The following is a 24085-nucleotide window of genomic DNA, read 5'->3' on the forward strand; positions in this document are numbered from 1 at the left end:
TACAGTTTCCAAATGGTAATTAGAATGAGAAGTGGCCATTCTTTGGGTTGTTTCATATACTTTATTATCACATAGGTTCATTTAATAATATTAATGAATTTTATTGTAAAAGCATAGGACTTTAAAAAAAGACAGGAAGGTAAATTTTCTACTTTGTTGACATTTTCACTTAGTCTAATATTAAAGTATATGATATATGCAAGATCATAGTTAAGTCTCCTAGTTTGTTGCAGATTTTTGATTTCCTTTATACTGTAATAAAGATTTCTCCTGAAGTGTGTGTGTGTGTCCTCTTCTGTCTCTTACTAAGCAGCCAGTTTTAACTGAACAGGGTTTGATATGTTTAGTATACTCACAAAGTCCTGGCTAAAATATGGGAAGAAATCTCTGAACTTGTTGAAATGTTCTCATAGGTCTTACAAAAGGGCAATGCTTTTTTTTTTTTTTCCTTTGAGAGGATTGAAGCTCAGTCTACAGAATGTAACTAAGGCTTTATATCAGGAGTTCTTGTGTCCTGTAATAAAGTTTTTTTTCTATGGATGGTGAGGTTTTTAATATACAAAAATGAGCTAATGATGCTTCAGATGATATATGTAATGTATTCTTTTTATTTTATGTGTAGATGGCTCTTGGACAAGTCCGAGCAGTACAACACACTGGGAGGGAATGCCCTCTCCTTTTAAAGGCAGGAATTTTTATTTATTACCTGTGTTTAGTATGTAAACATGACATAAACTAGTGGATCTTTCTGGATAGACACAAATATTTCTTGGAATATGTGTCTTGAATTTTTGCTGCACATAAATTATGGTGGTTCATATAACCTATATTTTGGGGTGGGAAGGAAGCATCTGAAGTCTATCCTTTCAGATAAAGGTTAATTATGCCTTTTATTCCTTTACTGTACAACAAGGATTTGGATGGTAGTGATGTAGTTGCTTTGAATCTGCTTTTTTTATTATTTTTGAAGTTTTATGCTATGAAATGCTTGATATTTGGATAGGAATTTTGTTCCAACATCCAGGTTGAGATTGCATTGCTATGTGATACTGTTATGTTTTCAAATGTTTGATCTAGGCTTGTAGTCATTGTCAGAATTTTTTTCTTTTAAATTGTTGTTAGTTTTTGTATGGATTTTTTTTTAAACTATAGAAGCATCATTAGCTTGAGCAACCGATGGACCTAAACTTTGTTCCTTGTCTTAGTTAAGTTTCAGTGACTGGGTATCTGAGTGATCTACTGTGTGTTCTAAAAACTCCACCTTTTGTTTAACTACTGAATAGATACACAGAAAAACCTAACATCTTTTCAGCTGTACTAACCAAGTGCTGAGTGCTCGTGAGATTCTTTCTTCTATTCAGATGATCAACTCCCTGAAATTGGAGAAAAATAAAAAAGGAAAAATAAAAAAGGGGGACTAAAATACACTGGAAAGTTGCACTTCACACTAAAAGGTGTTAACAGTTCTTGAATTTCTTGGCAAAATATTTAAAAAATCTTAATTTTGCAGATCAACCAGATGCTAAGAAAGTTGCTCCTCAGAATGACTGTAAGTAACTTTTATTTTGTTAGAAAAAAAAAAAATCCTAAACAAGTGTAGTATTTCCAGAATGACAGTTTCAAACTGTGTTCTGGTAGGTGCTACTTTAGTCAGTGAGATCAAAAGAATGGCTGGGGGGTTATGTCTTCCTTCTTTGAAGCTGTGCAAATCTGCTTGGTAAAACTGAAATGGATGTGTTAGCAACAATTGAGAATGTTTTTGTTACATTTTTAAGCTTCTTGATAAGACTTCTTAAAAAGTCAGTTTGGACAGATGCCTGTGCAGATGGATTTTATCGAACAAAAAGCTGAAAAATATAGCATTTTCTCGAATTTAATTTTCAAAACTTGCTTTATAGCTTTTGGAAATCAGTTACCACCAATGCACCAACAACAAAGGTAAGAGTTAATGCTACATCTTATGTGAAGTTTTCCACTGTACTGAAAGAAAGCAGTTTCAAGAAATTCCTTTGGAAAAGTGATTTTGATGCATAAACAGTTACTCTGTGTTTGTGTCATACATTGAAATTTAGCTGCAGCAATCCCACGCCAAACCTTTAAAATACATCTGGTAATATCTTTTCTTGGCAGCCAATGCTGTGCATCAAAAATAGTAGGAGGAAAATGAATTGCTTTTCCTTAGTAATGTTACCAGAAGTTGGAAATAGATCTAAAGGGAAAGGAGCTTGGTGCTGTCTTAGTAATAGATTTTAAAAATAAGTGGGGGTAGAGATAACACAGCTTATCATTCAATCAGCTACTTTTGGTACAACTTAAGTTTTTGTTACTTGTCCCTAAACAAATGCATCCAAAGTATTCTGTCCTTGTCCATTGAGGGACATACAGATGAAACTATTTTAATAATACACTGACATTTTCTGTGCTCCATGCTAGTCAGCAAAGAATAAAGGAAAGAATCAATTGACTCGTGTTAAATTTGTTCTGATCACATTTGAATATTCTTAGTTTGCTTGCCACTATGCTTGTGTGTGACTTTTAAAGTTAGTGAGGGGCATGAATGCCAAGTCAATGGTTGGGGCACTGACTTCCTTCCTCTAGTTTAATGGGATCTTATCACTAAATTTAGTGCTTCTTTGGTCTCTGTATCCTCACCGTCTGTGCTTGATTTAACCTTCTCTACAGGTCTGTGATGACGGAGGAGTACAAAGTTCCAGATGGAATGGTTGGTTTCAGTAAGTAGTCTGACTATATTATTGCATTACAGTGAGGGATTTTAGTAGATGCTGTTAATACAAATATTTTTCTCTATTTTCTTTCTCCAAGTCATTGGCAGAGGTGGAGAGCAGATCTCACGCATACAGCAAGAGTCAGGCTGTAAAATACAGATTGCACCTGGTAACTATTTGTTTGCTTTTTTTTTTTGTCTGGTTGCCTTCATCCATACCTTCAGTTAAGGTACATTTTAATCACGGTTTTCATGGCTAATCACGGTTATCACAGATTAAAGAAACACAAAGTAATGTATTAGAAAAAACTCTTTACTTCAGTGACCTTCCAGTTTATGTATTATGTCTAGTTTCATCAGCTCTTGCTGACTGCAAAATTGATTTTCTTTTATAACTCTAGACAGTGGGGGCCTGCCTGAAAGATCATGCATGCTAACTGGAACCCCAGAATCTGTTCAGTAAGTAAAATAAATTCCTGGTATTCATACTTAAATATGCAGTATGTTTCATTTTTTAGATCTAAATGTAATGTTTAGGTAATGTTTGTTTCCATTCAAGAGGCCATCTAGTGCTAACTATGTACAAAATCCTTGATACTGTGGTCAGATCCCTCAGCACATTTGTGGCTTTAACACAAATGTGTGTATATAATTACTAAACTTAAATTTCTAAATCCAAAACGTGCTTTTGATAGCGTTTATCTAATTGTATGCTTCATGAGGATGAAATGCAAAACTGGATGATAAAAAATACAAATATAATATGCGAAAAATGAAGTTCAATTGCAATTCAGAAGATAAGGAAAAGAGTAATGTTTAAGAGAAGGGGTTACTCCAAGTGCAGTTTGACAGTTCTGAAGTATGTATTTGGTGTAAACTGTGTAACCAGAGGTACAAAAGTAATGCCAATCAGCAAAATACACTTCAGCCTTCCTGTGTTGAGAGGAGAAGGTGATAGCAAAGTCATTTTTTACTGGGACAGAAGTTTTATGCTTACTGGAAGACTTGCTTATCTTGGCTTGGCTAGGAATGATCTGAGCTGTGTCAGTGCACTTGGTAGTGCCTCGTTAGCTGCTCCCACTTTATAGTTTCAGGTAAGGCCTACAGCTACATGTTGTTCCATTGTTAAAGCACCATGGCATTCACCTCCTACCTTGCAGCTAAGTATGCTGCTGTTGGTAATGTCATTCCTTCATGGGAGTTTCCTTTCTAATTATAGTCTATTTGGCTCATGTGTTACAAGGAAGAGTTTGTAGCTGGGGTTAGTGCTATAATAACAATTTTACTCTGGCACCTGACTGTATGTGAGATGTCTGCTTTTCTTGTAATGGTTAGAAGTGCCAAAATCCTTACATTTCATGCAGAATTGAAAAGCAACTATGATTTTACTGGATATTAATGCTAGGTTTATTATAGTCTTTTTTATTTCTTTTCCTTGTTTGTAAGTGTTAGCATAAAATGCTCTAAAACTAGCTGCTTGTAGGTGAAAGAAAAAATTCTATCACACTAGGTTGCCCAAATTAAATTACTTAATTAGTTAAGAGTAAAGTTAGAATAAACTTCTGGTTTTTTTTGTGATTTTAATGCACTGGGCAAGAGTAAACTGTGGCTTTGTCAATTCCTCAAGTTAACAATGAAAGTTTTAATAATATTTTTAAGGATGAGGTTTCCATCTTTTTTTCCTGAATTAAGTTTTCTCTAAGATTCAGGCAAAACAGTCATGTTTGAGGGGGCAACATTTACTTCTGTATTAGGTAAAGGAACTATCTTGGGATGTTGGGGTGCTTTTAGGTCTACCACATTACTTTGTCATTAGTTTCTTAAGGTTCTGGTAATAAATTTACTAAGTTTTTCCTTATTTCTTAGGGTGAAAGGGATTATGCTTCCTCTGCAGAATTTTTTTGGCTGATGATAATTTTGCAGAGAGCCTTTTGGCATTCCTGGTGTTTCTCAGTTTAGCTGCCCATTGTGCAGTCTAGATTTTTTTTTTTTTTGCACAGCCATGTATGTTGTTGTTCAGTAAAACAAACAAACAAAACCCTGTGGATTTGATGACTTGGATCCTTCTAATTTACAGACCCTTCTGTGTTTGTCCTGATCAAGCAGAAAGAAAGAATTAGTTTGATAATGTGGATGAGTTGAAGTTTCAGCCTGTGAGCAGTTCAGGATAAATCTGTGTGTGTGCAATTACTGCAGATATATAACTGTAACTAAAAGACAGCCTTTCAGCCTAGCTGTTGTTTGGTACATTGGAATGTTTTCCTAAGAAACTGCCCTCTCTCTGATCATCCTCTGGACCTGTTCTAACAGATCCATGTCCCCAGCACTGAATGCAATACTTTGTGTGGGGTCTTGTGAGCAGAACAGAGGGCAAGAATCATGTCCCTCATGCTGCTAGTCATGGTTCTTTTGATGCAGCCCAGGATGTGCTTGCAGCCTAAAAAGCCACATTGTGTAGCTGACTCACTGAGTTTTAACATCAACCTATACTCTTCAGAACTTCTTCCAGTCCATTCTCCACCTTGCCTGTGTTTGTGCTTGGCATTGCCCTAACCCAGCTTGTTAGGAGATAGTGATCTTAATGATGGTTAACTTCCACAGACTTCCACAAACTTGGCAAAAATCTTCATCCAGCAGAGGTACAATACTTTTAATTGTTAAAGAAGCTGTTAGGTGTGTTCTGCATTTTGATGCTAGAATACACAGTGGAAAGAGACCTGGGAAGAGGATTAAAAACACTTCCCTTAAGAGAGCTGCACTGTGGTTGATACCAGATTACCAAGTTCTTAAAGGAAGTTACATGGGTGCACTCAGTGTCTTGTGAAGTACATATTTATGAAGCAGCAGGTGTCATTGATGCATTTCTGAAACTTAAGTGCATAAAGGGATCTAAGATCTTTTAATTTGATTTCTTCTAATGACAACAGGCATGGGCAAGTGATAGTTGCAGGACTAAGTGTATTTATAAGCATGTATGTTCCTTCACAGATCAGCAAAAAGATTACTTGATCAAATAGTTGAAAAGGGAAGACCTGCACCTGGCTTTCATCATGGTGATGGACCTGGAAACGCAGTCCAAGAAATTATGATTCCAGCAAGTAAAGCAGGACTAGTTATTGGTAAAGGTGGAGAGACAATTAAGCAATTACAGGTATATATATATATCTGTTTTTTAAGTATGTGGTAGTATTAGATCTGGATTTGACTGAGTATTAACCTCCCTTTTGTTGAATAGGAGCGAGCAGGTGTCAAAATGGTCATGATTCAAGATGGCCCACAGAACACTGGTGCTGACAAGCCCCTTAGAATAACTGGAGACCCTTATAAAGTTCAAGTAAGGAGCCCTTCAGAATTCAGAGGATTTTAAAATCTGTGCTGATGTTGCAGTACCTAAATGAACTTTCTTTGTGTTTCTAGCAAGCCAAGGAAATGGTGCTGGAGTTAATTCGTGATCAAGGTGGCTTTAGAGAGGTGCGCAACGAATACGGGTCACGGATAGGAGGAAATGAAGGGATAGACGTAAGCATGGTTGAAAAACTTGTTCACTGTATTTTGAGATGTTAATGTTAAAATGTTGAAGTGATTAATATTGTTGAAAGTTTTGGACTAGATGCTGAAAGTAATTGTAGTTTGTAAGTGTTTGCTAATTGCTTAAGTTTTGCCTTTAAATGGTGTGCAGTATTCATTTTATTACCAACAGTTCTGAAGAGCCTCACTTAGCTGACGAATTTAAGTCTTGTAAATGAAAGCAAGTAAGTTTTATGGCTAAGTATATAATGGTATATAATGATGGATGTCATTACAGAAATTGGAGTTTAGACATTAGAATGTTGAATTCCACCTGTTATGCAAGTTTTGAACTCATAACGTTATCAGAGGTGAAGTTGAAATTTACACCTACTGAAAATCCTCTATTTAGGCCTATTAAAACTCTATGTTCTTTGCTTATGGAAAGTGTACTGTCCACTGCTATTTCTGCCATTATAAGAATGTGCAGTTCAGAGGATTTCCTTCTCTTTTGTTTTCTTCCATTATTTATTGAGCTTGTAGCTTGATAGTTGATATTAAAAAATAAAGTAAAACATCACTCTTCAAAAAGCCTGAAGTGGCATAGGTCCTGCCTTAGTTTACCATTCTAATATGTTAACCTTTAATTTTGTTTAAGGTTCCAATACCACGGTTTGCTGTAGGTATTGTAATTGGAAGAAATGGAGAGATGATAAAAAAGATACAGAATGATGCTGGTGTTAGGATCCAATTTAAGCCAGGTTGGTAATAAATCTGTATGCTTTTGTGAATAAGTTATATGGATTACATATACCGGAATTGTTCATTTTTATTCTAGATGATGGAACAACTCCTGATAGAATAGCCCAAATCACAGGGCCTCCTGACAGATGTCAGCATGCTGCAGAAATTATTACAGATCTCCTTCGAAGTGTTCAGGTTGGGTAATACTTAATGTTTTTTCAAATATGCTATTTGGCTTTTAGAAACCCTCTGTTAAAAATAATGTGTAACAGGAAAAAATGTAATGGCATCATCTGAATTTCCTTCAAAGTCAAGTCTGGGATATGAATGTTTGCTTTTACAGCTGCAGTTTTGGTAATCGAGTTGGTGCTGATAGTACTGATTCAAAGACAGAATAGCAGTTGATCTCTGTTTTAGAGTTGCTTTGTTTGTTGTGTTGTCTTAGTAGCCAGTATGCTGTTACCTTTGATTGAAATTAGTGCTTAAAAACCGTTTTTCATGAGATAGGCCTCACCACTGCTTTTTCAGAAATTGTATCTTTGTACATTTGAAGCTTTTTGCTCTTTTAGTTTATCCTTTGCATTTCGAAGATGAGGGATCTTTGATATACAGGGTTGTGTAAAGCATGTAGAACATAATTCAGGTGGCTGTAAGTTTCTACTTTATCAGAACTTGGTAAAACATCGGATTGTTTCTGAACAAATGATGTGATTATTCCAAGCAAGTAACCAGCTGGCATTAATGATTTGTTTTGCAGTAATTGTCATAAATATACTAATTTGTTGCTTTCTGTTTTTAGGCTGGTAACCCTGGTGGCCCAGGAGGACCTGGTGGTAGAGGAAGGGGTAGAGGTCAAGGCAACTGGAACATGGGGCCCCCTGGTGGATTACAGGAATTCAATTTTATTGTTCCCACTGGCAAAACTGGATTAATCATTGGCAAAGGCAATGTATCTTTACATATATGTGCATCTGCGTGTTAAAATCATTTTTTTTCTGTTTCTATAAATAGCCATACTAAAGAGGTGCTTCAAGAAAAGCCATTTCATATGGTTCTGTGTACAGCATAGCAACACAGTCCTGCTGAATTACAGCACTGGTAATATTCTTTTCATAGGATGGCTTGATTTGGAAGAAACTTTAGAGATCATCCGCTTCACTCCCTGACATGGGCATGGTTGCCAGCCAGTAGATCAGGCTGCCCAGTGCCACATCCAGCTGGCCATGAATGCCTCCATGCGTTTAGGATGAGGCATCCAGAACTTCTTGCTCAGAACTTCACTGGGCAGCCTGTGCCAGTGCCTCACCATCCTGAGTTTAAAAAAATAATAATAATTACTTTAAAAATATTCTTCTAACATCTAATCTAAATCTCCCCTTTTAGTTTAAAACCATTACCCCTTGTCCTAGCGCTATCAGACCTTGGGTAAAAAAGATTCTTTTCAGCAAAACGCACCTCAGTAGCTAAAAATCAAGCAATCAGTTTCTCTAACTCACGTATTTAACAGTGATAAATGCTAAGCTGCATTTGTAATGTTTGCTGGATTTTAAACGTATTCTACTTAACTTGCATTTGAATTTGTTTCATCAGCCTAGTGTTACTGCATCTGTAAACCACTCTAAAACTGACTTTCAGACATTATGAAGATCTTTTGCAGTGGAATCCTGTGACAGTTTCTTTGGTGTTTATTAAAACTGTCACTTCTCATAAAGTTTGATTTTTTTAAGTTAGTGTGTGCTTGTAAATGGTGATCTTCTTTTGTAGTTCAGTTCTTGACCTAACAGGTTGATTTATTTATTTTATTTATTTTTAATGCCATAGGACTTGTTATGAAACTTTTGTTTTTACTGATGATACAAGTATCTTCTCAGGATTCTCTAGCCAGAAGAGCTGGTTTAGGGGTATATGTATTTATGTTGGTAGTGCACTGCAGAAAACACAAACATTGCCATATGTTCATTTTCTAGGGAGCTTTGTAATGTAACTACTGCTTTATAGCAGGGTTAGGCTTTACAGTTGTACACAGTGATAACTGCAGGTACTGTTTGCTATTTGTGACTAACGTTATGTCTTTTCATGAGTGGAAAAAGAAGTGGACAACGTAGGAGTTCTTTGCTGTTTCTTTTTTTTTTTTTTTTAAAGTAGCAATATTGTCTTAAATCATATTTACTGATTTATTGCAATCAATACTTTAGGTACAGTAAAGAGACTTTTTAATGTGCTCTTAAAGTGCTCTTATTTGACTCATGCATAAGTGACTTCTCAGTTCTTTATTTTAAACTTCCTTACAGATAATTTTTCTCTGTTTTGATTGAATCTTAGTATTTTCACTTACTGAATTAATGTTATAGAAGTTGTCTGTTTCATTATAGGTGGTGAAACTATTAAAAGCATAAGCCAGCAGTCTGGTGCTAGAATAGAACTTCAAAGAAATCCTCCTCCTAATGCAGATCCAAACATGAAGATGTTTACTATCCGTGGAACACCCCAGCAAATAGATTATGCACGGCAACTTATAGAAGAAAAGATTGGAGTGAGTGTTCAAGTATATTCTGTTTTATAACTGGTCTCTTGTGAGAGTTTTTTTCCTTTTATTTCACTTCCAAATTACTTTATCAGATATTTAGTTGGTTGATAATGAATTGTGTCTGTGTTGATAGTTAAGTAAAGTTTATTTTTGTAGTGGTAGGTTGTTGAATATGCCTGCTTTGTGCATCCTTGACAACTTCAAGGATATCCTTCTTTTTTTTTTTTTTAAACTAGTAAACTCCTTAATAATACTCGTTTAATATTCCATTCTTGATATACAGTCTTGGTATGTTCAGTTACAGTTCTAATTGTTAAATAACAATGTATTTTTGTATGTGAATGTAAAAAAGTTTGCTGTCTGGTGTTTGTACCTGACCTTACAAATGTATAATGGTTGTGATAGCCAGGTTGAGATATGTCAGTATTTTAAAGCACCGATGGTCTTGCTTTGTCTTTGTTTTTTGTTTTTTGTTTTAATTCAACTTGTGGAAAAATCAGGTGTTTTTCTGAAGTTTTTCTTCATCAGGAAAACTGAAATAAATGCAACTTAAAGCAGCTGTGGAAGAAATAAATTAACTCTATTTGTTAACCTAATTAAACATTACCAAAAAGACCACGTTCTTCAAGGAAATTTAAAGGCCATCAGACCTTTTAGATGCCATTCTTAAGTTGTTTGTAGTAATACATCTGAACTGCAGAAAAGCCCTTATTCTGGGTTTATTTTCATCAGTGTGCTATTTCTCTTGCAGGGTCCCGTAAATCCATTGGGTCCACCTGTTCCACATGGACCCCATGGTGTTGTTCCTGGCCCTCACGGACCTCCTGGGCCACCAGGCCCTGGTGCTCCCATGGGACCATATAACCCAGCTCCTTATAATCCAGGGCCTCCTGGCCCAGCACCTCAGTGAGTATTGCTTCAGCGAGCTTTCTTCTTTGCAGTGTGACCCTGAGTCTGGTTCTCAATTTGTTGTATTACTTGATCTTTTCTAGTGGTCCTCCAGCTCCGTATGCTCCACAGGGATGGGGAAATGCTTATCCGCACTGGCAGCCACCAAACCCACCAGATCCAGGTAGGGAATGGAGCACAGTTCACTGGAGCGTGGTAAACTTCGAGTGTGTTTGTTTTGTCCTTACAAGTATATGCATTCTTAATACGTGTGTTTCACTGGTAAATCTGAAGGGTTTTCTTTACAAATGGTCAGTTTATGTATGGTTTATACTTTCCCAGTTTCTTGAGATGTTGAAATGTGGTTGTTAGAGCTGGAATGTGCTTCTTCATTAAGTGTTGTTGATCTTGCATCCCAGTTTATGATGCTTCTTGTGAGGTGCTTGGTTATCTGAATTTGTGCAAATCCATCCATTTTTTCTTGTAATGGAATATTAGCTTTTATGTTGTTACATAAAGTTCTTTGAGAATGTTTTCTTTTTGAGTACTCAATGAGTTCTTATTTTATTTTAAACAGCTTCCCCGATCCTGACTTTGAACAGTATGCTGTGTTGTGTATTTCTAGCTTTTGTTGACCTATATGAGATTGCTCTTCAGAGTCTGGTACAGATATATTTTGTTCAGTTGTTTTTGAGGAATAAAACTTCTGTTGCGCTGTTTTTAATACAGTAAAAGTACATAGGACTATGTATTTTGAGGCTTTGCTGTAACAGTTTTGTATTCTCTTTGAAATGCATCTTTGTAGGATCTGTTTTTTCTATTTCTGTTTATCTTTGTCAAAATCAGGAGTTTTTTCTTAATTACAACTTCCTGAAGTTTTAGTCTCCTGCTTTTAAGTTACATCCTTTGGTTGGACTAAAGCAAGTGGGGAATCTCAACTGCAGTCACAGAAGGCATGGTAAGGCTAGATGCTTGAGTCACTTGTATCTCATTTGTTTGAGGCAGGCATTCTTCAGAACTTCAACTGAAAGACTTCAGTTTCCTTTTTTGTTAAAATGGAATACATCATTTTCTGATAGCCACTGATCCTGGAATGAGTAGAAACAGATAGGACTTAGGAGGATGTTACAAGCTAGAGTTTTGTTTGTATTGAAGTCTTTTATATAGCTGCTCTTGGCAAAGAACCATCTGTAGATTCAGTTCCTATACTTATATGGTCATTTTGCATGTGTTCTGTTTTGTATTTAAAAATACCTGTTGCCAGTACTTGAAAGTAGAATGATTCAGGGTGACTTGACTTGAAATCTCAGCCTATCAGTTGTCATTTAATCCAAAACCACTGCCAAAAAATTGGTCTTTTTCATTACCACGTTTTCATGGCTTTATTAAGAGAAATGACAAATACCTGTCTAGATAACTTTATTGCTGTTTTTCAGGTATATACTTGGCTTATAAATCTGATGAGGTTTTCATTGGTGCAGTTTCTGTTGGTGTTTCTTTTGACTAGCCTTTACTTGAACAATTTCTATACAGGTGTCCACGGTCACTCATTTCAACACAACAAGTGGGTCATTTTTTTGGTGTTGTCTTCTTTTTTTTTTTCCCCCAGATTCTTTCTCCATGCCATGCCTGTATTGTTGCATGGTAGTGGAGCTAGTTACTATGGTCAGAATTGTTGGAAATTCAGTGAACAGCATATTGTGTTCTTCTGTTCTGGAGCAATAGCTATAAAAGGCAGGGGATGGGGGTGGAACCGAGCAATTGCTTATTTGCTATTTCCAGGTAACCTTAGAATCCTACACATTAGTTCTGTGTTAAATGAGGCTGTGTAGTATTGGCTGCATCTGTCATGAGTATCCTGTTCTGTGTTTATCTACACAAGCTGTTTGAGAGATGTGGTTCCTTCTGCTTTTACGTTTAGTAACATGTTAAGCTGAGTATGCAACTCTTCTCTTGTGTGAAGCACTTCTGCAGCGAATGCATGGTAGGTTTTCCTTTGACAGTGTGAGAAAAGTTAAGCACAGCCTCAGAGTATAATAATAATATTGCTTAAATCCACAGCTGTCAATGCTAGCAGTGTAGTTTAAAAGGGGAAAAGCCAACTGTTAACTTTGCTTTCTATGCACTGATACTACTGTATGTATATTGACTGGTTACATCTGACTGCTTAATGCAATACTGCATGAAATTTGGTGTGTTCTGGTTTTCACATCTCTGATGTTTTTTCTTAGGGAATTTCTTCTTTCTCTTCGGTCAGTCTTGCTTACCTATTTCTGGTTTGGGGAAAACATATTTTCATTCCCATAGTAGTTCTCCTAAAATGTCGTTTATATGTGTGTTCTTATGTGAAATTTTTCATCATTTGGCCCCAATTATTTGCAGATATTTATGTTGTTCAAGATGCAAATCGTACTAAAGGGAGCTGGTCATGTTATAGAACATCATGGTTTCTAATAGCAGATATGAGATTTTTGTGGATTGCCAGTGTGTTAATGTAATCAATCTCTGTGTGATTCAGCAAGAAGAATAACCGTTCCTACAGGCTATATGTGAGAAACGTTAGAGAAATAAGACTCTAGGAAGCAACATCATTGGCCTACCTAGATGTAGTTAAAAATAAGGGAAGCATGGAAATAGCCACAGAAGATGCGAATGTTGCAATCATTTGTTTTACTAAAAAGCTGTAAGTAAACAGTGATGCTTTATAGCCACGTGTGGGAATCCAGGTTCTTATACTGTGTTTCTATATATTACTGTTAAAAAGAAAAACAAACATTAGTTGCCTTATTTTTGCCAGTATTGTGGGTGCAAGGCTATAATGAGAGTGAAACCATTGAAGTTTGGTAATAGAATGATTCATTGTTGCAGCTGTTTAGTAACATGACTGCTTTAAATAATTTTTAATATGTTTCTGCTTAAAAAAATTAATACATGGTGCTGTAGCAGTCTTGTGAAAGTATGCTTTATACAATGCACTTATACAAAACCCAATAGAAAGCTTGTCTAGAAAGGAAAAATAGAAGGCTGACATGATGGATGGATTTTTCTTTGGAGGAAAATAAAGATGCCTAGGACAGAGTTAATTGAGAGCACTGTTTTCATAAGTGCTTATATTTCATTTCATAGGTAAGCCAGGAACAGATCCTAATTCAGCAGCATGGGCAGCTTATTATGCTCACTATTATCAGCAGCAAGCACAGCCACCACCTGCAGCCCCTCCTGGTGGACCAGCTACAACCCAAACCAATGGACAAGGTAGCTGCTCAGTAAAGTGGATGAGTTTCTCATTGCTGTGGGTGTAGATGTGCCATAATTTTCTGTTGTCTTTGTATGTTGGTAACCTTACTGTAAGGTAAGTTGTTTTCTTAGAAGAATATCATTTACAGCTTTGAGTGTTGCTGTTCCTTATGTCAGCGTTAATGAAGGTAGTCTTTTCTGTCTTGTAATGTAACTCCAAACACAATTTTGCTGCTGCTTAGGCTAGTTTAATTTGCATCTTTATAGTGTGGTCAGTCAGAATTCAAAGTGGAATGAGCCAGTTAATTGCCATTTGCTTGAACAGTAGCCTCACTTCCTGTGGTTTTAAGAAAATTACAGTTGTATTAAGTTGTGTATTGCAATAGTTAGAGGCTTAATGCATTTTAATTAGCATTTTATCCTGAGAGTGATGTACACTTTTCTAAATTTTGATTGCATGCTGAATACTTTACATAATTCTCGGTTTCTTTTAGTTATTGTTTGCATTTATAGCAGCTTATTTCACATAAGTTTTTAGTGAAGGATTTGAGTAATATTGAGATTATTGCTTAAAAAATTCATCTGATTGTAAATTGTTGTATAAAACCAAAATTAGTCATTTTATTTAAACCTTTATTTCTTGTTGCTCAATTCAGGAGATCAGCCAAACCCAGCACCAGCAGGGCAGGTTGACTATACAAAGGCATGGGAGGAATACTACAAAAAAATGGGTATGTGTGCATATTTTTCTTGTTTTGTGGTAGGATGTTGTAGGAGATCTGCACATCTCATTTGGTGAGATTTATTTTTCTTAGTTAAAGAAAAATGTATTATGGACTTGTCCCCTACATTATAGCACTGAAACCCTGAACCTTGGAAGTCATTAAAGTCATAACTAGCTTTCATTTATGTGATGTGCTTTTTGAATCGTATTTGCTTTGCAGCATTGAAGTGTTGTGCTTTCAGCTGAAGTTTATATAATGTTGCAAGCTTCTTTAAAATAATTTGATCAACCTGACTTGTAAGAAGCAAAGTGTATTTACATTTACAGTTTAAGGTTCCATCACTGACTAACTAAAGAGAGAATATGTGATCTTGTGCGTTGGCAGAAAGCGCTAACTTTTAAATCATGGTAAAGTCTTGTATGTAAATGTTTAGACTATACTGATCCCTCATGTTTATTATACATGATGTAGATCTCTATAAGAGGATATCTGCTTTATTTGTTGGTTTTTCATTTATTGGGGATTCTTCTGTTTAATTTTATTGGGACATATTGATTTTATTTTCTTTTTTTAATCCCCCCCCCCCCTCCTTGTGTGGCCCCCCCTTTTCTTCAGTAAAATGTTTCAAAAGCTTTGGAGTTAGGAGTAATAACACGCTTAGTTCCTCCTACCAACATGCAACCAACTTGATCTCAACTCACCAACATGTAATTATTTTTATTCTTATTTTGGTGGCATGTTTAAATGAAACAAAACACTGATGTTATTTCAAGAACTGTGTATCAAACTGTAAAAATTGAACTTTGAAACACTTGGTTTTTAAAGGTAATGAACATTCTTCCAGTTTCATTTAACTAGTTTTGTTATTGTTTGGTTTTGGTGGCGGTTAATTGTTTTCTGAATTTGCTGTCTCAATTACTACGGCTCACATGGTCAATGCAAGGTACCAGAGCTTTTTTATTGCCCTTAAATTAAGAGTAATTTAATTTGTTAGCAGGAGCTCTGCCATCTTTTTGATTTGTTATCTCTGTAATGCAAAGTGGGGATTGCAGTAGTCTCGCACTTACTCTAACTAAATGCTGGCTTGAAAGGTGGTGGGTAGCTGTGGGGAGCAAGTCCAAAAAGGAGTCTTGACTCTGAGAAGACGACGTTAGCAAATGTAAAGAATTGTTCTTAAAATTCAAAATGGATAAATTCTAACACAAATCAAGTAAGAGGTAAAACACACAGTTCTGATCTTTTTTTTTTTTTCGAGTCTTTGCCTGAGTTTGTAAATCATAAAAGCCTTCTGCTTTTCAGAGTTGTGGGTCATTCTTGGATTCCATTTCAGATTTCTCACTGCACAGATTATTACACAGTTGTTATTAAAAAATTGTACATATGCTGTTTCAGGTAATAGAACTGAAATGTGGGTGCAGAGCCCAGATAGTTTTAGTTCTGCAACTGGAAAAGGCTACATTGATAAGCCAGTGATAAGCTCATGGTGGTGCTAAGCTGAACAAGTTTCATGTGATATTGCAACTAATGCTATGGATTTTTCTCATATGGTAACCTGAAAACTAAAGTGCTCTGAATATCACAGTGAAAACTGGAATGCTGTTTTCCTGAGTGACTTTCTACTTGTTTAATAGGACACAGCTAATCACAGAGAACATATGTTTTGCCTATGATTTTTAAGCATGTAATAACAGTGGCTTGAAATTTACCTGTTACCAACTCACAAACATAGTGGCGAGGTCCGTCCTGTTTTTCAGACCCTTGTTTTGCACAGGAACTATTGCTTTGAGTAGCAAATACAATTAAAAGTAAGACTGAAGAGCTAATGAAATTGCTTATGCACACGGGTAAGTTACTGTATGTGTGTCTTGTAGGTGGCTCAAGCTTTCTGTCTCCTTGGACCCTAAGTCATACATTTAAAAACTTGTTTTAAAACAACTTCAGGTTAACAGGATAGCAGTTTAATGCTTGAAAACACAGTGGTGCTGTTGTCTTGAACTGAAGACATACTATTTTTCTTCCTGTCTGCCAGAGTTCAAGTAAACATTTAACTACATAAGTAAAAATCTTCCAAGGATAATGGTTCCCAAGAAACACAAAGTCACATTTCACTAAATGATCTGTGTGTCATTGTAGGAGTTAATGCATATATTGCTTTGGAAACTTGGAAAAAGTGGATCCTGGGATGGTTTGTAGCCACATTTTCAAGATAGCTTTGGTTAAACTTGCTGATGAGAAGCGTAAATTGTAATTTATGTTAGGGTATAAATGCAAACAGCAACTTGTGGTTCCAGCTCAAAGTTTTCAGTAAATATAGGTTTTTCTAGGAAAACTTGTGTTACTGTATAATTAAAAAATGATGGAGAGAAGGTTTTTTATTTTTAATGATACCAACAGCATAAGTGGGAAAACTGCCTATATTCTATATGGTTAGAGAATGGAAGACTAATTTGTAGATGTTTGGGATAGCACAGTGTCAGATATTCATATTTTCTGCTCACACTTTTTATTCCTGAGGAGTTTGGGGTTAAAAACACAAGTAAAAAGCAAGGCAACTTTCTGTCTGATGCTGTAGAAGGCAGTTTATTAGAACCCTTGATACTTGTATTCCCCAGAAGACTGCTCTGTGTCTTGTAGTTGAATAAAAGTGAGTTGATGTGGGCAGTGTTGAAAACTTCCAGCCTTCATCTTTTGGGAGTTCCCCCTTGTTAGCAGAAGATCAGACTAAGGGCACTGTCTTAAAATTGTAAAGAATGGAAGCTTGCATTTTACTTAGATTTGCTTGATGTAGTGTGGTAGGATAGGGTTTGGTTTGGTTTCCTTGAACGCTAGAAAAGGTGTAACAGTTTGGTTGGGGGGGTGGATGTGGGTCGTATTCCAACAGTAGTGTTCCAGTGGTAGTAATCCAGTCCTGACTTTTCTTTTCCAAATGGAAATATTCTGATCTCTTAAGAATGTGTATTACAGTAGGAAGAATTGCTCTGTTTCTGAAGTTTAAGAAAATATATATGGACCCCTTCTGTCTGGCTGTGTGCGAGCAGTGGCTGAATAGAGAAGGTTGTGTTCATAGTCAGGTATCTTCTTCACTGGTAACTAGCAAAGAACCTTTGAGATAAAAATCTGTGAAGAACATAGTGGTAATAACTGGAGTGGTTTTGCTCTTTCTGAAATAAGGGGAAAGGAAGCAAATACACTTGCTACGAACCTTCCTTGAAATAGTAGTATGGCTTAGGACTTGAGTTTGGCTGTAATGTTTTTGAAAGAGTCAATGTATTAGTCTTATCACCTTTATAAAAATGTTTTAAAGTGCTGTTTGATTTTGTTGGAAAGATTGATTGTTCTTAGCTGCATGTCTGTGTATGCTTACACTTGTGCCTTGAGCAGTGGTTGAGAAATTTCAGGGCCATACTCTTGTGGAATAAGGGTTTACAAAAATTAATGCTCTTTTGGAAAAAGATAACTTGCAGAAATCCAGAAATCACACTGAGAAAATCAAAATTGGGAGAATGAACAAGTGATATTCTGACAAATTAAGTACTGCAGCCCATACAGTATAAGAAAAGTCAGTCTAGGTAGGTGACAGAAAGTGATCTTCCTTGCTAACTCGTATTTGGTTTAAACTGGTTGGTCAGATCAGTTTGGACTGGATGTTATAAGGACTTATGTCCTTATATTTATAAGGACTTTGGACTGTGGTTTAAGAGTTGGAAAAACCTGTCTTAATGGTTCCTCAGTGGAAATCACTGCATTAAAATAATAGAATGAGTGGTAAGGTAAAAAGGAGCAACCACAATGTTTTTCAGAAGTGTAAGCAAAGTGAAGTTTGTTAGGCAGCAAGATTTTGAAATTGTTTCACTTGTGTTGTAGCAGCAAAGCTATATAACTTGAATCACTTGTAGGTCAAGCAGTTCCTGCGCCTGCTGGAGCTCCGCCAGGTGGTCAGCCGGATTACAGCGCAGCATGGGCTGAGTACTACAGGCAGCAGGCAGCATATTATGCCCAGACAAGTCCCCAGGGAATGCCACAACATCCTCCAGCACCACAGGTATAAACTTGCTTCAGTGTGTTTTTTCTGGCTGGCTTCTGTTTCAGTGGTTATAGATGTTTTTTTGCATGTCTCCTGCTTTGTTGCCTTTGGAGTATGCATCTTTTTTTTTTTTTTTTTTCTCCCTAGCACAGTAACTATTATCAGAATAAGTAATAGATGATGTTGTTCATGTGATAACTTGATTTCTGTATATATCTGTGTGTTTGGTGATTTTAATTCAAAACAAAACAAAAAAAAAAAAAGAAAAAAAACTTTCTCCTCCCAGGGTTTTGAAAACCATGCAAGAAGCCACCACCATTTACATTAACCAATTTTTCTTTCTTAAAGGCTTCACTCCTGAGTTAGCTCGATTTGAAGGATTTTCTTTAACTTGTTGTGTATCTCTTATGTATCTCTTCTGCACAGGGCCAATAATAAGAAGTGGACAATACAGTATTTGCTTCATTGTGTGGGGGAAAATACCTTTGTTAAATGTATGGATGCAGACGCCTTGATGAAGATCTTAATTTTGTTTGGTTTAAAAAAAAAAAAAATAGTGTTTTTGAAAATGTACAAAATATCTATCACTACTGATAGGAGGTAATATTTCTGTGTAGAAATGAAAAATGGTTTGTTTTTAGTATTAGTGTAGATGTACACATTCCAGCAAATGTATTTGCAATTATGTGGTCAATGCTTTGTGATATAAATGTACTTTTTCAATGTATTCTTTATCACTTTTAAAATGCCTGTTTTGTGCTTTACAATAAATGATATGAAACCTCCTGTGTCGGTAAGTTGGATATGTGGGTATTTAAAGAATTATAGGATTGATTTACAACGCTGAATCAAGGTACCTGTACACAAATGAGATTATTTTTTTTTCCCCTTGGGACTTTGTTGAGTTTAAACAGTTGTCATTAGCATGTTTTTCCCCTCTTGCAGATTAGTTGTAGATGGAAGATCTCTTTCATTCATTGTATTTTGCTGCCTAGCAACAGTAATCTTGATATCTTAATTTTCTTTCCATTTGGTTAAAACTGCATGTGTCGAAGGTGATCTTTTGGCATACTTCCATTGCATTAACAGTGAAATTTCCTTTTACATGTGACCACTGTTTCAGACCTGTGCAGCTGTTACAACAGATGACTTTTGTTTTTAATTGAATACTTCAAACCTGTTCCTGCATAACTATTTTAAGGATTTTTTCAGGCTAGTTATAAAAGTTATTTTAAGTCTAATGTGCTTAAGCCTTCAGTTAAAAGTAGTTCACTCAAAATTCAGTGTAGAAAAGTCAATGTGGTCTGCATAGTAGTTACAGGAATTGCATCTGTCCTTGAAACGCTGTTTTGTTTGAGTGATGGGGAGTGGTTGAGAACTTCCTGCAGAGCAGATAACTTCTATTTTCGTAAATACTCCAGTACTTGAATCGATTGATTTTTATTTTTTTTAATATACTTGAAATTTCTTCTTGCTCTAATGCTCATACTAAAAATCTGATTCTCTTGAAATCCTGTTTGCTCTTTGCATATTTATTGGCTCTTTGCATATATTAGAGAACATGCAATACAGTCTGTCTTGCCATTGTCTGTTGAAGTGCAGGTTTGATCCAGCCAGTATAGAACTAGCTCTGTAGGGGTGAGGAGGACTGTGCTGTGTATCATCCTTGATTGTTCCTTCAAGGAGCATTGCACTGTAAGTACATCAGAATGACAAATTGATGAACTGCAACAGTATCTTTTTGTCAATGTTCCACATAATGAAAATGCCATACTTGTGTGAATATTATGTTGGAATACAGTGCTGATATCTTAGGAAATCTTAATTGCTTCTTAATTCAGAAACATAGGTTTGCGTATATACATATTTATATACACATAATGTGAGCTTTGTGGGTAAGTATTCCTGAATGTTATAGCAATAGAAAAAAAAAAAAAAAAAAAAAAAGAGAGAATTATGTTGCTGTTTATCTGAGTAATAGTATTTTCTTTAGTACTCTTGAGACAGCTGTATCATTCAGTGTATTAAAGTATGCATATCGTAACATTGAAGTTTTTGGAACCACTTGATAGACAGAAGTTGTTTTTGTCATCAGATAGTTTGCAGATATGTAGTGATGTAGGTATGTTTTAATTCTGTAACTTACTTTATCTTCTTGGAACAACGTATTGTTGCTTTGAGAATAAATTTTTTTAGGGTGGCTGCACAGAGAAGTAAAAGTTAAGGCTTGAAATTTGAAGTAGTTTATTCAGGTAATTAGCAATATATGTACTGTGCTGTAGAAATGGAAGGAATTATTTTTATCCCTTTAACAATTAGGAATTATTCTGGTACCTTATAAAGAATAGGAGGGTATTTTCTATCTTTAGTGTAGGGTATGAAGTATAATAGTTCAGATATTTTGCATGGTATTTTGTAGATAATCTTAAAGAGTGGTGCATTTGTTATGTACTGAACTGAGCAAAACTGAATTCACTGGATTCTTTATCATTCACAAAATGGAGGCTGTTGATTTTGATTCATTTAAGGTATAAAATCTTTATTAATTGCAAACAGTGCAATTATTTATACTTCACAGTGCCTTCCCAGACCTTCCACCTTAGGTTCTGCTGCAAAAAAGCAACAGGTAAGCACAACCTAAGGAAGTATATAAATTTAAATATTTCAGTACATTAATGTTGTCCCTGTGAGATCTTTGTGGTTGTGTATTGAAAAGCAATCTTCTGCTTACCCAAATGCATTGTTACTCACGGTTCCATTTCAGTGGAAAGTCTCTTTAAGTTTTTAAACAACTGTTTATATTTCTGGGTAAATATGTTTTTTTGTTTTTTGTTTTTTAAAGAAAAGATGAGTAGACTGCAGTAACTGAAGTCAAGCAGAATAAGTAGTTGTTTTTTGTTCTTTTTCCTCAAATAGCTACTTGTTGCAATTAAAGAATCAAAACTTTTACAATATGCAGGAATTACTTGTGATAGAAATGTCAACAGCCTTCACAAATGTTTTTTATAGCAGGGCACTGTTCTGACTCAGCCCATAAGACGTAAATACAAAGAATATGACTTCTTGTTGCCGTTGAACTTGATGACTTGTCTTACAGTTGCAGTGTTTTAGTGGCATTTTTAGATAACTTAGTTTGTTAATTCATACTTGACATAGTAGGAAAATAGAATCTGGAGTTTCACAGATTAGTATGTTTTACTTGGAAAAGCATGTGCACCAATTAAATGTTAACAATACAGCAAATAATATTTTATCCATATATCAGTCAGTGTATCTTGTTTCTTGATACTTTAACTGAATTGCTGTATATTTTGATAGTTAAAATGTTTGTATGTCTTACAGATGGTCTGGTACAGGTTTTTCTTTTTTTTTTTTTTTTTTTTTTTTTTTTTTAGCTTAAAGTAAAGCAGCATCTGTTTGGTTTTTTGTTGTTGATTATTCTGTTTCTGAAATGTGCTGCTCCTCTTTCAAAAGTCCTGCTTATCTGTACATTCAAGAAAAATATTCAAAAATACTGCCTTCATTTTCACACACAGTGCTGAAGATGCTGCAAGCACCAAATCATAGCTCATAGAATCAGGTCCTGAGATAGTTACTACCAGTAAAGAGGAATCCTTTGAGTGTATGCCATTGGTGAGCCGATGAGCATGGACCATAGAAGGGCTCCATGTAGAAGGTAAAATTGGCAAAAGCATAACAGATTTGAAATGTATCCCATGGTGTAGGGTATAATTTTTGTTTTGATCACTTTTCATTCTTTAAAGTATTATTTGTTTGACCATAAATGTTCCATGATCTGTTATTTTTTTTAATTGTGATTTAATAATATTAAACAAGCAGTTTTAATTTGTATTCTTCTATATGGTCAAGCTTAGATATCTTGACTTTTTGAACTGAATCAATAGTTGTCGTTTAGTTTCTCGAGCTACTTAATATTTGATTATCTGTAGTGTGATATGTGATTTGACTTCATTTTTGACACAAGAAAAAGTTAGGTGTGTACCATTTGGATTTTGATACTGTGAATTTAGTGTTGGGGTGAGTCATTTCTTCACTTCATTTTACATGGTACTTTTTTGCTTATAACTGTCATTCCTGAAATACTACTAACAATATTTCAATTGGTAAGTTTAGCCAGTGGGAGGAAATGAGGAAGAAAGCCGGTTTATTGGAATGTTGCTAGGGTGTGGAGGACGAGTTTCTTACCTCAGCATCTAGCACTTGAGGTGTATTGACTGTCACTGCAGAGCTTACAGGCGTGCTGTTGTACTACATGAGGTGGTTATTTTTCAACTCTCCAAATTCGTAGTTCTTAGGAGAATTTTAAGAAAAGGAAAAAAAAAAACAAACCCAAAAAACACCAACATTGTTGGAGTTACTTTGATGGCAGAAGTTAAGTAGACTTTCTTAGAAATGTAATGAACTTGTCCATAAGCTGCGTTTATGTGGTTCTTGCTTTTTTTTTTTTTTTTTTTTCTCTTCCCTTGAGTCTTAACAAATTAGATAAAATTTAAAGAATATGAAAAGTTCTGTAAGGGAAGCATGTTTAAGTGGGGAAAAGATTTTTCATATACCTTTCTGCAGCCTAGACTGTAGTAGGACATGAAGTAAAATGTCAGGTGGATAATCTTCAGTCTAGCGTGATCACAGGTCATGTTTTGTTCAAGGTGAGCAGGCAGACAGGATCGTTCTTCACTTACACAGCCTCTCTTAACATGTTTCATCTTTTACCAGTAGTATTTTACTGTATCAGATGACAGAAAATGTTTCTCCCCTGTTCTCTTCCAAAGTAATTTTAAGTTTTCCATTGCATGCTAAGGGCTCCTATTTTGCTTTTGTCTGGAAGTGGGGGGAGGAAGGGAGGACCGGGCCTTTCAGAAAGCCTGCAGTTGATAGGATTCCTTCCTCCCTAGTAATAGCTTATAAAACTCGTATGTATGCACAAATATTTCTCTTGCGTGCATGTGAAATGCATTTTCGTCCTGAGAAAAGTGTTCTCTGCAGAAACTACCCGTGTGTAAAAAGAAGATTGGCTTTAAAAGGCAACTGTGATGGGAACAGTGTCTTAGGGAGATGCAGCTTGGACTTGAGGTAAATTGAATGCTTTACAAAAATGTGGTTTTGAGCTTGCATTGACATTGTATGTAATATGGGTACACGTTAACTGTATGATGTTTTTTGTATGGTTTTTCTCAATAAATGTAAACTGATGGATAATAATAGCAATGTTTTTGTCTTTCTTATGCTCCTACCCTGCCTCCATTAGAAGTTACAGCTCTAGAGGAAAGATATCGCAACAAAGACTCATGTGAATGAACATCACCCACATGAAAGTCTATTTATGTGGCTATTAAAATACTCACTGAAAACATCATGCAACTTATAACTTTTTTCAAGATTTCTCTGAATTTTACAACTATTTTGAGGCAAAAGAGTGACTTCCATAGGTAACTATACTAATGGCAGTCAGCATGTTTACCGTAGTAAAATTTCTTAATAATTTTTACATGATTCCATAAACTTAAACTACTCTAGCTTATCATGTTTTGTGCTAAGGCTCTGCATGTGCTCTTCAGTTGAAAATGTGGCTTATTTGTGAAGTAACTCTTAAAGAAGCTTATGCTAAAAAGTTCAGATGGGTTTAGCACAATGACTTTAGCACTGATACCTTAGAGATCTTACTGAAAAATAAACTACGCCTCAAGCAG

General features: G+C 35.6%; 1 protein-coding gene across 15 annotated transcripts in view; it reads left to right on the forward strand.

Moving 5' to 3' along the window:
- Window positions 1-24085, forward strand: part of FUBP1 (far upstream element binding protein 1) — a 37690-nt gene that overhangs the window by 1558 nt on the left and 12047 nt on the right. The window contains exons 3-23 of one of the 15 annotated variants that reach the window (XR_006168990.1): window positions 623-685; window positions 1511-1549; window positions 1899-1938; window positions 2683-2732; window positions 2824-2895; window positions 3127-3184; window positions 5714-5876; window positions 5961-6059; window positions 6143-6244; window positions 6891-6993; window positions 7071-7171; window positions 7776-7920; window positions 9349-9509; window positions 10255-10409; window positions 10496-10575; window positions 13518-13646; window positions 14285-14359; window positions 18250-18395; window positions 19975-20072; window positions 20956-21003; window positions 21914-23597. Coding sequence is in view for 10 of the 15 variants with exons in the window: in XM_042819865.1 (XP_042675799.1) it covers window positions 623-685; window positions 1511-1549; window positions 1899-1938; window positions 2683-2732; window positions 2824-2895; window positions 3127-3184; window positions 5714-5876; window positions 5961-6059; window positions 6143-6244; window positions 6891-6993; window positions 7071-7171; window positions 7776-7920; window positions 9349-9509; window positions 10255-10409; window positions 10496-10575; window positions 13518-13646; window positions 14285-14359; window positions 18250-18395; window positions 20956-21003; window positions 21914-21919 (1835 nt within the window). In the remaining 5 variants the exon portion in view is untranslated. Of the gene's footprint in view, window positions 1-622; window positions 686-1510; window positions 1550-1898; window positions 1939-2682; window positions 2733-2823; window positions 2896-3126; window positions 3185-5713; window positions 5877-5960; window positions 6060-6142; window positions 6245-6890; window positions 6994-7070; window positions 7172-7775; window positions 7921-9348; window positions 9510-10254; window positions 10410-10495; window positions 10576-13517; window positions 13647-14284; window positions 14360-18249; window positions 18396-18803; window positions 23598-24085 lie in introns of those variants that run through there. The other 14 variants (XR_006168989.1, XR_006168988.1, XR_006168986.1 and 11 more) reach the window with 14 other exon arrangements.

This window comes from Centrocercus urophasianus, unplaced genomic scaffold, assembly GCF_019232065.1.
Source record: "Centrocercus urophasianus isolate 14NV4802_14NV808 unplaced genomic scaffold, USGS_Curo_1.0 seq_18, whole genome shotgun sequence".
Lineage (NCBI taxonomy): Eukaryota > Metazoa > Chordata > Aves > Galliformes > Phasianidae > Centrocercus > Centrocercus urophasianus.